Source organism: Adiantum capillus-veneris, chromosome 2 (genome assembly GCF_014529385.1).
Source record: "Adiantum capillus-veneris isolate H3 chromosome 2, ASM1452938v2, whole genome shotgun sequence".
In the NCBI taxonomy this organism is placed as follows: Eukaryota; Viridiplantae; Streptophyta; class Polypodiopsida; order Polypodiales; family Pteridaceae; genus Adiantum; species Adiantum capillus-veneris.
In genome coordinates, this window is record NC_140932.1 from 103,380,893 (window position 1) to 103,394,193 (window position 13,301).

At 43.4% G+C, this 13,301-nt stretch overlaps 1 protein-coding gene across 2 annotated transcripts in view; it reads left to right on the forward strand.

The window, feature by feature from the left end:
* Positions 1 to 318: 318 nt before the first annotated feature.
* The window catches only part of LOC147463305 (BTB/POZ and MATH domain-containing protein 1-like), a 37,216-nt gene continuing 24,233 nt past the window's right edge, over positions 319 to 13,301 (forward strand). Inside the window, exons 1-3 of one of the 2 annotated variants that reach the window (XM_086487970.1) lie at positions 319 to 466; positions 553 to 1,085; positions 1,357 to 1,705. In XM_086487970.1, coding sequence (XP_086344096.1) covers positions 655 to 1,085; positions 1,357 to 1,705 — 780 coding nt within the window. In that variant the 5' untranslated portion in view covers positions 319 to 466; positions 553 to 654. The other variant, XM_086487975.1, reaches the window with a different exon arrangement.

Sequence of the window (13,301 nt, forward strand, 5' to 3'; positions counted from 1 at the left end):
ATGTTGTTGATGAAGACGACGAGCTTAAATGAGAGAAATGAAAGAGTCCCATTAATTGGAATCGAAAGAGTGGTTTGATAACTGATTGATGCTTCAAATGAAATCTACGTTTGACATCCCCCTGTAACTCTCAATTAATGTCTCTCTTGCTCTCACGTTAATTGTCTTGACATAAATCTTTTTCACATGAATCGATAACAAGAAAGATGAAATCCGACTCCATAGGAATTTCTTTGGCATTTAGGAAAGATTCTCGAATGAATATCTCATTTGAAAGTAATGTTTTTTTCTTTTTGGGAGATCCATTAGAGTCGGCACTATTAAATACATATATTGATCACAATATTGAGGGAGCATTATATAGGTCTTAGCAGAGAAATCGAACAGGGTTGCTACGCGTGACGAGGGTGACACATTGTTCTGGGGCGTCTGAAGGTCTTTTTCAGCCATTTCGCGGGTTCGAAGGGTGTGTAAGACTTCCTTCATTGTGCGGAGAGCCAAGTAAGTCTCGCTAGGGTTTCATCTGTTTGTAACGCAGAGCTTTTACTGCAGATCGATAGGGTTTCTTGTAACAAGTCCCTGCGAGGACTGATGCCTTGACATTGCGGATGGACGGTGCTTTCACAGAATAGCCCACGTTTTCTCAAGCAGCTAATGGCTTTATTTGATCCTGCGGGAGCGCAAGTACTGGATGTTGTGCCTTCCTCTTCTGCTGCTGCAATTGCTTCAGCTCCATCGAGATCCCGCTCTGTAACAGAAACAATCAATGGTTCTCACCATTTCACCATCCAGGGATACTCTCTCGCAAAGGGTATGGGCGTTGGCAAGTATATTTCAAGCGACACCTTTTCTGTTGGGGGCTATCAGTGGGCTGTCTACTTTTATCCCGATGGTAAAAATCCAGAAGATCAGTCCATTTATGTCTCTGTCTTCATAGCCCTGGCCAGTGAAGGCACAGACGTTCGTGCCCTTTTTGAATTGACTCTTCTTGATCAAAGTGGAAGGGGAAAACACAAAGTGCACAGCCATTTTGACCGTGCTCTTGAAAGTGGTCCTTACACTCTTAAATACAGAGGCAGTATGTGGTAAGTTTCAAATGCTCACTTGTTTATGATGGCATTTGCACCTGCTAGATGTGCACAGCATGTATATAGGGATATTTTAAGATAGTTCTGTATTTCCATATTTTCTTTGTGCCATTGAGGCTTTGGTGCTTGCGCACACGCTTTGTGAATACGTAGTGATGTTCTGTGTCACAAGCACTTTGCTGGAGCTTGTGAGCACTAGCTCTCCCTTTGCTGTTTCCGCATTTCTTTCACTAATTCTGTGTTATTTCATTTGGCTTCTATGGCTCAGGGGCTACAAGCGGTTTTTCAGACGCACGGGGTTGGAGACCTCTGACTATCTTAAGAATGATCGCCTTTCTATCAGCTGCACAGTCGGTGTTGTAGTGTCCTCTACTCAAGGACCAAGTCTGTATTCAATTGCTGTTCCAGAATCAAACATTGGTGAGCAGTTTGGGGCTCTTTTGGATGATGGAGAGAATACTGATGTAGCGTTTATAGTTGGGTCAGAGACTTTCAAAGCACACAAACTTGTGCTTGCTGCCCGGTCCCCTGTTTTTAGAGCACAGTTGTATGGAGCCCTTGCTGACAATATCAAGGATACCTTTGAAATTGAAGACATTGAACCTCCTGTTTTTCAGGTATATTTTTCATACTGAGGCATGTGTTTTGTACTTTTTGAAGGTGTCATGCAAGCCTATTTGTGTTGTTGTCATGCAAGCATATTTGTGTTGTCAAGTATGGGTATGATGCCTGCATATCCAGCTAATGTTTTTAGCTCCGTCGCAACATCTTACTATGCACCGAATAAAAGTGCAGAAGCCAAGTGTCAATTAAGCTGTGGGTATCTATTATGCCAGTGTGCCTAGTTTTATAATTGCACATGCTGTTAGATGTTTGATTTTTGTTGCACAAGGCTATTTAAAGCTGGTTATGGTTTTCTCATTACCAAGCGCTGAAGTTTTCCACTTTATTTTCTATAGAGCAACTTGAGTTAGTTGTTTTAATTAGTAGCCAGCTCTTCAAAAGACCATGCAGTTTTGTTGCCTATCCTTGTCATGATCACATCTACCAGTTGATGTGGTCAAGTCTTTTAGAGCAATTTTACATGTTTTGGGGTCTCATCTGACCTGCGGGCGATTACGGTGGTATTAGAGACCAGCCTTCTAATTGCTCTCACAAGAGGAACAATCCTTCTTGATGAATGCAAATCCAAATTAACCTCCCATTTGGATAGTGTCAACAATCTTGCTTCACAGAACCTTCTTGCTTCACAAAACCCACTAGTCTACATTCTCTTAGAACCCTCTTGCTTCACAAAACCCTCCTGTCTACAATCTCACAGAATCCTCCGGTTTTCCTAAACCCTCCAGCTTTAGAGGCTCCCGTTACAATTGCTTTTGATAGGGAATATTTGGTGGACCTTTTTTGAGAATTGTAGGCGGTTATTACTTTGGAGTTTTATGCACCTTATGTAGAAGGAGAAGATTTCCGGAATTTTTTTGAGACTTAGACGGCACCTATCTCTCAACCCCAACTTGTAGTTGCTCCAACTGATCCCTACTTGTTTCCTCTATTCCATCGATCGATACAAATTTTCTAGTGATAGTGAAGGTGGAGGCAGTGGAGGTGGATCCACAGGTAATGGTGGTACAAATGTAGCTCTTAATGAAGAGGCCAAGTCCTCTTGACTACCCAAACCAGAGCTGATGTGGTATGTTGACCAGAGCTGATGTGGTATGTTGACGTGTTAGCAAGCGGACAAGGCTAATGTGGCTTGCTATATGTTGAAGTCAAAGATTGTTTGCAGTGTTTGACTCATGTCAGGCGACTCATTGATTTAAGTGATATCAAAGCTTAGTGAACAAACAAGGCTAATATGGCTTATGTCACAAATTGATGACGTGGCATGACCACCCGGGCAGGCTGATGATGACGTGGCATCAAACTGTACGAATAGCAATCCCGTAATTTGCGCTAGCAGGCTATGTAGCAGCAGTACCGATTTCAGCAATGTGCGCTTGCATGCTGACGTGGCTACTGTACGGAATTCCGCAAATTGCGTTGATTGCTTTTTGGGGCAAATAAAAGGTAGCATTGCCAAAAGCAGCCAGCGGAAATCGCGGAAATCCGTACAGTTTGCCATGTCAGCAACCAATGCGTTTTACGGCAGTCCGTACAGCAGCCACATCAACATGCTCTTCTCTTCTTATTAATGGCACCTAGGTCCCTTGGCAAAGGTCCATAAGTTGGACATGCCACGTCATCAATTTGTGACATGCCCTCCTCTTGAAAGAATCGGAATCGCCCTCGATTATGCGTGCAAAAGAGACAGAGGTTATAAACTGTCTTAGTAGACACTGACTGTTAGTATCGATGCACTAGACACGACACATCTAGCACTTGTTCAAATCGACAATCCCATCACAAGACATCAATTGCAGAAGACCATGACCATCGGCAACGTATTAGTAATCGCATCTAGATCCATTTCAGACCTCACGATGCCCGATTAACTAATCCTTATTGTAATCACGTCCATAGAGATTTATGAGACTGAAATGTTGCAATCATTTCGTCTTTCAGTTCCTACACTCAAACAAGTAGAGTACAAATCAATCATATTCATTTTTTCAAGAATTCCTGTCATAAAGTAATACAACAGAATACTGATCAGCCCATCAGTATCCCTGAAACCCAAAGAGGATATCAATGACTATTCAAAATCGGGTTAATCCGTTGACATAGGAGCGGAGTGACTCCCCTCTTGTGCAAACCTGCTGCTCTAGATTCACCCTTGCTGAACTGGGGGTTCTATTGGAGTAGACTATGCTAAACCGAATGTTTCAAGGTAAAGTTCCAAAATCTGAGGAGTATCTCCTAGGTCCTTCTCCTCCATCCACTTCGCATCCAATGCAGGATAGTTCTTGCATTTAACCAAGAACCGCCTATTCGCTTTACCTTTTATCTTTCTGTCCTTGTGTGCCAAAATCTGTTTTGGAATGGCTCGCTTTTCTCCACTTTGGGTTGCTCATCAGGCTCCCCATCAACTGGCACATCGCCTTTAAAAGACTTCAATTGACTCGTATGAAATGCATTGTGAATCTTCTAAGTATCGGGCAGCTTGAGTCTAAAGGAGACATCATTTATCTTTTCTTTTATCCGGAAAGCGCCATAATACTTCATGCTAAGCTTTGGGAAAAGCCGCTCCTTTCCTTTTCGTTTTCTTAGGCGTGCCTTCTCAAAACATAAGAGCACCCAATCGTCTTCCTTTAATTTCAAAATCTCGTCGATGTTGTTCTTGAGATTTCGCTAAAGCCTCCCGGACCTTGGCAAAAGCAGTATCCAAGTCCCTCGTGTACTGGTCGGCTTCAAAAATCTTATCTTTAGTGTCACGATTGTGACTATGTTAACATCAATACATCTACTCCTAGTTGCAGATACGCAAAGTGCCATGCCAAGGAGGACCCCTGCGCTTGGATGGTCACACCCCTTCGCCCAAGAGACGTACCTCTTCACCAAAAGCCACACTCCTTCGACGACTGGCACACCCCTTTGCTCTACGGGTGCGACTCTTCGCCCAATGGTTGCAGCTCTTCGCCGAAAGGATGTGCCTTTACGTCTAAAGTCGCGTCTCTTCACCATGAAACGTGTCTTTTCATTTATGTCTCTTTGTCTCCTATATAAGGAGCCTATTGTACTCAGTTTTCAACAGTTCAATCAATCAAACACAGAGTCTTCTAAGTCTTGTCTCGAGTACAGTTCAAGTTCCTTAAGTCTTAATCATGAGTTTAAGTACTTAATAAAGGATTAGTACCTAGAATCCTCACAGTGGTATCAGAGCAAATTTTTTCCGGGGGACCCAAGGTTGTGAGCCTCTCACCCTCGCCGCTACACTCTACCCCTTCCCGGAGTTGCATGGAAGCAGAAGAAAGATGGTACGCATGTGCATACAAGCATGAGGTAACATGAATTTTTCTATTCCAATTCTATAAATAAAGACAGAACACAAATGTGTGTGCGTAGTGTCTCGGAGAGCCTTGTGTACCTTTGCTCGGGTTGTACTACTCCTTCTAACCCGTCCTCGCACCCCTTCCCGCGAACGGGCACACGACAAACAATATTTTCTCAGTGCTCGCACCTTTTCCAAGGGTTGTGCCCCTTTGAAGTTTGTGCACCCTTTCCCCAAATCATGTGCTGCTGGGCTGGCTGAATGAAGGGCTGAATCGCTGGCATGCTGGCTGGGCTGAAACGCTGCATGCTCTTCACGCACCCCTTCCCCATGCACCCCTTCGTGCACCCTCATGCTGAAACGCTGCCATGTTGATACGCTGAAACGAATTTTGGAGACGCTGGGCAGATTCCTACGCTGCTGAATTTCTTACGCTGGGCAGTTTTTTTACGCTGGAAGCTTGTCCAATTCAACGCAAGGGTTTTCATTAAAAACACCCGGCCATGCACTTGATTTAAGTTGGCCGCCCAGAACTAATTTTTTTAAACCCATGTGAAAAAACCCAAATTTTTTAGCCAATGTGAACACTTATACTTGAAAACTCCCATGAGCCTACATTAAGAAAGTGTAAAAAAACCTTACGTTGCCTCTTCCTTGTTCTGCTCTGTGCGCACCTTCTCGACGCGACCCAGTACATGAAATTCCTCGATGAAATTTTGCGGGTGAATTTCTCTACTTAGAGCCGGAAGTGATAATTACTCCCGATTTCTCGACTCCAGAGCACAAACTTATTCTAGAGGCATTTTCCACTCACGGAGCACCCGTCCCCGAACCTGTTCCCGACCTGAACTTGCACCTGTTCGAGTTCCTTTTGAGACGTAACCATGCCGAGTTCTCAGGATGGAGGTGGTCAATCTGACGATGCCCTTACTCTTATCAAGGAGCAGATGGCCACACTTTCCATAAGTCTTGCATCACTTCACACTCGCTTGGATGAGATGCACACGCACAACACTTCTCGAAGTCGTCCTGCTGTTTCTTGGACTACTAATGCAGCATCTTCAACACCTTCTTCCGAAGCTTCAGTGGACGAACCAAATGAACCAGATCCAACTAAAGAGGTAGACAATCGCGAACTTCAATTACTTTATAAAATTTTTAATGTTGCACAGAAGAAGAAGCTTGATGTTAAACTGCCGGAACCGTATAATGGTCGTTGCGACAAGCGCGTGCTGGACCAATGGCTGTTCAAAATGGAGGTTTACTTATCAAACACAGATTTGGTCGAGAGTTAAAAAGTTGCACTTGCTAGTTCTCTACTCAAGGACAACATTTCTTTGGTGACAACGACGGGTTGCTTATGGTAAACACACACCTTCTTGGGATAAATTCCGGCGTGCTATTCGCAAGGCATTCGAACCTGCCAATGCGGATTTTCATGCCCGGTCCTCTCTTTGCCGCTTGAGCCAGACAGGTTCCTTGGCCGCGTACATCACAGAGTTCCAAAGGCTAACTCTGGAGATAAAGACCCTTAGTCCCTTTGATAAACTTCATAGTGTTATTGACGAACTCGAACCCAACCTGACGGACGATATGCACAAATACAACCCTACCACCTTGGATGCTGCAATTGCCTATGTGGAGCGTCTTGGTGATAATCGGCGCCCTACACGGAATTCTCTCCTTGGTGACAGATCTTCAAACAACGCTCGCTTTTCACAACGCGGTCGCAAAGACAGCTATAGCCAAAGTCAGCAACATCAGTCTTAGTTCAGACAGCAAGCAACGCAACCTTATTTAACTTCAAGGTTCTATTCTCAAGATCGACAATCTGAAACCAGATCTTCTTCACATGTTCCTCCACTTGATCGTGGTAAAGGACGTGATTTTTCTCAAGATCGGCATTCCAATACTCAGCAAGGCTCTTCGTCAAATGGATCTTCGACTTCAAAGAAGGAAGGATAATGTACAATTTGGAGTGGTGACCATAGATGGTATCAATGTCCAAAGAGACCAAATCCGTCTAACTCGAAAAGAAATTCCAACGCGGAAACATCATCGAATTTTGAACAACCAGACTCTGGTAAGGATAAAGGAAAATCTGTGGTCAATAAGATCCGTGTCTCAGAGGATACGAGTATTCTTATGAAACATGCTCAATGCAATTCTTCAGTTTTGGAGCCTCTCTCAAAGCAAGTTTTGAGCCTTCTTGGAACACTCAATGGTCGCTCCATCAATATTTTGGTGGACAGCGGATGCTCGAATAATTTCGTCAGCACTCAGATAGTTCAACAGCTTGGCTTACCAACTCAGAAGACATCTCACTTATATGATGTGGAATTAGTAGATGGATCAATTTTGACTTGTGATCAGACAGTTCGACAGTTGCAGTTCGAGATTCAAACTTATGCAAATCAACTGGATTTTGAAGTCATGCCTTTATCTTATTACGACATGATTCTTGGTTAGCATTGGTTATTCCAATATGATCCAGCAATTAGCTTTCGAGGACATACTATCAATTTGTTCAAAGATGGACGTGAATTGACTTTACACGGGCTTTCTCATGCAGAAAGAGCGATTCAAGCCTCACGTCTACTAGTCAAGCGACATGATACAGTGGATTATGAAGAGAATATGATTTCCGATATAGATGCAGATATTATTATTGATGAATTTTTGAATTCATTAACTTCTCCTGAATCAATTGATGAAGACAAAGATAAGAAGATAGTTGCAAATTCCGAGTCTGAAGACGACTATGCTTTCTTTGATTCTTTACTGGATGATGATATGCCAATTGCAAGTCATGAAGTGACAGTTCCTGAAGATGATTCTGAAGAATTTTGGGATTCATTCTTGGAAGATGATTATAGTCTCAAGCCAAAGTCCTCTCCAGTGATTACTAAAGTTGAAGTCACCCCATCTGAAGAGTACCTTGAGAAGATTTCCTCTTCCCCAAATATTTCGCAGTTACTGGAAGATTTTGAACCAGAAATCTTACATCGCATGAAGAATTTTGAAGATCAATCTCTTTGATGCAGTCAACCTGATTATGCCAGATTCTTGTAAAAAGTCTTTGAATAATGCAATGACATGGGATTTAGCAGTCAAAGCAAAAAGGTTTCGCAAGAAGCAAAGGTTCAAGACAAAGACTTCAGATAACTCAAAGACTGAAGATTTTCGAAGATTCAATGCTTTTCCAGAGTTATATCAACATGAGAAGTCATTTCTTTGACACGGGCTCTCATTTTAAATGGGAGGGAATGTCACGATTGTGACTATGTTAACAACAATACATCTACTTCTAGTTGCAGATACGCAAAGTGCCATGCCAAGGAGGACTCCTGCGCTTGGATGGTCACACCCCTTCGCCCAAGAGACGTGCCTCTTCGCCAAAAGCCACACTCCTTCGACGATTGGTCACACCCCTTCGCTCTACGGGTGCGACTCTTCGCCCAATGGTTGCAGCTCTTCGCCAAAAGGATGTGCCTTTACGTCTAAAGTCGCGTCTCTTCACCATGAGATGTGTCTTTTCATTTATGTCTCTTCGTCTCCTATATAAGGAGCCTATTGTACTCAGTTTTCAACAGTTCAATCAGTCAAACACAGAGTCTTCTAAGTCTTGTCTCGAGTACAATTCAAGTTTCTTAAGTCTTAATCATGAGTTTAAGTACTTAATAAAGGATTAGTACCTAGAATCCTCACATTTAGTGCTAAGGAAGGGTGGAACATTCAGAGAAGCTTCAATAATCTCAAATGGCGCCTTCCTTGTCGAAGAGTGTATCGTGTTATTGTAGGCAAATTCCACCAAAGGCATTTTTTTTTCCCATTGAGTCTTCTGATCAGAAATGTAAGACTTCAATAAATCCAGAACAATTGAATTTGCAATCTCAAATTGCCCATCTGTCTATGGGTGGAATGATGTTGAGAACTGCAACTGTGTGCCAATGTTCTCTCAAATAGCCCTCCAAAACAAACTCGTGAATCAGGGATCTCTGTCGGAGACTATTGTCTCAAGCATGCCATGTAGTTGGAACATGTGTGCAATGAACAGTCTCGCTAAATGATCCGGCTTGACTGTTTTCTTCACTGGAATGAAGTGATTTTACTTGCTAATCTGTCGATAACAATCCAAATGCCATCATGCCCATTTTGTGTCTTCAGGAGATCAAAAATTGAAATCCATTGCAATACTTTCCTAGGGGCGGGTGGGAATTGGTAAAGGCTGTAACAATCCCTGTGTCTTATGTTTGTCAAACTTGACCTTCTAGCATACTAAACAACCTTGAACAAAGTCGTCCACATCTTTCTTGAGTCTCTGCCTAGCGCTCCACACCTTTCAAGGTGGTGTTGATGCCACGATGACCCGTAAAAGGTGGACAATGGCACTCAGTCAGAACCTTTTCTGTCAATTGCTGTGACGCACAACATCGTTTTCTTCATCAAGTAGCCATCATGTATGGAATATCCCGCTACTACCTCCCCATTCTGTATTCGAGTGAATACATCGGAAAAATCCAGATCTGTGGCGTACTGCTCAATCATGTCCTCGATCTGCTTTTTCGAAAGCTGCTTCTGTGACAAGAAGTAGTGTAATCTTTGATGATCAGTAAAGACCGTGAAATCAGGCGAGTAGGTAATGTCGCCATTGAGTAAGAGCATGGATCACTGCCAAAAGCTCTTTCTCATAAATCTGTGCTGTCAATTCTCCCCTTCGGCTTTCATAGGCAATGACATGGTTTGCTTGCATTGAGACCGCTTCCAGACTACGACCACAAGCATCACAATATACCTCAAATGAGTTTTGCAAACCCGGCAAAGTCAACATTGGTCCAGTACTGAATTTTTCTTTTCAGTATCCGAAAGGCAGTCACCTTTGTCAATCCCCACGAGGAAGGGACTCCTTTCTGTGTCAATATGTGCAAAGGAGAAGCTACCTCTGCAAACTTTTGAATGAATCGCCAGTAGTAAGAACATAAGCCCAAGAAGCTTCTAACTTCATGAACATTCTTCAAATCTGGCCAATCACGTATAGTCTCAATCTTGGCCGGGTCCATGTGTACTCCTGCTGTTGAGACGATGTGTCCCAAAAAGTGTATCTTCGGCAAGAAAATTCACTCTTTTTGGCATTGATAACTAATTTGTGATCACGCAATGCTTGAAAGACCTGTTGCAGATGGTGTCGATGTTTTGCTTCATCCTGGACGACGACGACGACAACGAGACGGGCTGAAATCTGAAAATACAAATAGCTAAAATATGCAAATCTTTATCTGCTGAATTCTAACTCTATGTCAGTGACGATTTCGATGACTACGATGCAATGACGACGTGCTGAAAACGCAGATACTGAAATCTGCATTTTCCGGGCTGAATCTGCAAACTTCAATGGATCTGACCGTGCGGCGAGAATCTGCTGCAGGAAGGTGAGATCTACGAGGTTTGGGACTTCTGCTGCGGTGTCTGACTGCTAAAAACTGAAAACGCTGGTGCTCTTTGATGTTCCGTCGCGGTGAATTTGCAAAACACCGGGGCTGATCTGCAAACCAAAAACGCTAGGGCTGAAAACTGTCTGCCGCGCGAAATCTGTTGACGCTAGGGCTGATCTGTTGTGTCTTGTTGTCGCCGATGCTGATCTGCCATGCAAAAACGCCAGGGCTAGTCTGTGAATGCAAAAACGCTAGGCCTACTGGGGGTCCTGCTGAGAAGGTGCCTGTTGAACCGAAGTTCCTGTTGCCTCTTTTGCGAGAATTGCTAGCGCTAAGTTTTTCTTATATAGTCACTTACTGAATTTGCCCTACCTAGTTTCCAACAAAAGTCACTTAAAAATAATAAGTGAAAAATGGCTAAAATAGGGAAATAGGTCTTCTGCATTGTAAAATTCTTTTGATGGATTCTGATGGTAATCTGATGGTCATGTTGTGTGCAACTAGAGGGTATGCATCTACTTTAAGTGTCTGGACATGCACTGTCTGCGAATAGACTCACAAAAGTGCCAGATCTCTTCCTAATCTAACTGAACTGAACCCTTGTCATGAAGAAGCTTGTCCACGTACACATAGGTTTAGATGTGTCACATGACATCCCCTCACTTTTGAAAGTGAGGTACTGGTACCGAACTATATGGCGTCGAGGGAGATTGCTAACAGTGTCTGGAATCGTGTGAAGGACTCTTCGCCCGCCCACTCTGATGCATGGGTCGTGCGATACTTGAACTTCATAAAGGTCTGCAACGCTTTCTTCTTTGGGCCGCGCCGAAAGCGACAGTCATTTGTGGCTCATTCAATGCTTTAACTTTGTCTATAGTCATGCGTCTACCTTCGTCAAGAATCTCCGAGGATGAAAATTCCTGAAACCGCCTCCAACACAAAAACATGAACATACCCATTCCATGTAAAGTGACTGGAAAAATTCTAGTCTTCCTTAAAGACTGTGCATGCAATGTAGATGCATATAGACGGAGTGCCAAACCGTTCATCAAACACACGCAAACAATGAGTGACTGGAAAAACTTAAAGACTGTGCATGCAATGTAGATGAACATATAGATGCAGTGCCAAACCGTTCATCAAACACACGCAAACAATGAGATCGAATCTTGAATTTCTGATCTAAATCAATCAACTGTGGCAAAACACAATAGAAATGCCGATGCTTGATGCTCAATCTTTCTTGTGCTCTTTCAGATACTGTGTCATGCCAAGGAAGAGACATGGAATGTGGATTCCTTGAATGCAAACATTTCATCTTTTCATGAATAATCCGCATACATCTGTGCTCATTCATGAGGGAATCGTGCGCATTGTACAATATGTCATGCCTATGAAAAGGGATCACATAAGGACGGTGATTAACAGGAAAGCATCACGAATGAACAATGCGTACTAACTAATCATTCGTACACATAATACTTCCTGTGGGGGTTCTGTGGACCTAGGCTCGAGAGCCAAGATCGGTTCTTCCTGAGGGGGTTCTTTGGACCTAGGCTCGAGGGCCAAGATCGGTTCTTCTTGAGGGGGTTCTTGAATCTTTGGACCTAGGCTCGAGAGCCAAGATCGGTGCTTCATGATTGATCGTCTCTGCAATGAGGTTAGCTTCACTAGAGAAAGTATCAACTAACACATGCTCCTTGTGAATAGTCACATTATCTTCATGCACTTGTCATTATCATTCAAATCATCATGCTTATCATTGTTATTCAAATCATCATGCTTATCATTGTCATTCAAATCATCATGCAAATGATGTGTGTCATGCTTGGGAGAAGAAGAGACGGAGAGAGTCTCCTTTCCCGAATCTCTTGCATCTGTGCCTGCACTTGAGAAAAGAGTCGCAACATCTCTTTCATGTGTCGGTCGTTCATTGTTGTTCTTGCTTTGTTCTCGTGATCAAAGGCTGCTTCTTTTACTTTGCGCTCACGATCTAATTCGGCTCGTCTTTCTTTGGCTTCCAAGCGTACTTGCTCGCTCTCACGCGCTATGGCTGCCATTCTTTCTTGGTACTTATGATCAATTTCTGCCATTCTTTTTGTTGTTCATGCTTCGCATTCTATCTTCCTTGCGTCGTGTTCCAACTTCCAGTCCATCATCATCGTGTCGAAAGCCTCCATAGGAGTTAGTGCAAACCGTGGCGTAGATGGGGAAGGGGGATGGTAAAAAAAACCTCCTGGTGGGGAAAATTCTTCTTCACCGTCTTCATGCTCATCACCTTCATGCAAAGTATCCATTTTGCTTCGGGTGATGACCATACACTGAGATCTTTGGTTCTTAAGTTCACGAGGAACTTGGTTTCTTGTGGGTCTTGGGTTCTTGAGGGTCTTCTTTAGCTTGCAATCTGTGTTAGAGAAGGATCTTCTCTTACCCGAGCTATACTCTTCCCTGCGAGCGCACCCCTTGGCGGCCTTGCGCTCACACCAAGGTTGCTTTTTCCCACCTCACGTCGATTGGCTGGCTGCTAAGTGCACGGTCCGCTCTCAATGAGTCAAAAGAGAAACAAGGGGAGGCTGGACAAGCCCTTCTTTCTTGGGTTTCCTGTCACTCTTCAAAAACACGATTAGGAATCGACACGCCCAAGAGGACTTGGGTTACGTGTGACTGCAACAAGCAAAAAAAAATTATGTGGTTCTTTCCTTGAGTGATACAGAACACTGCCAAAGCTCTGATACCAATGTAAGGTGCAACGGATGTGAATGTTGAACTTTGCTCAAGATGAGTGCTCCGAACTATGCTCAAGGGTTCCTTTTACTTACGGAAGGGAAAGCCTTCCGTTCCTTTAGTGAGAGA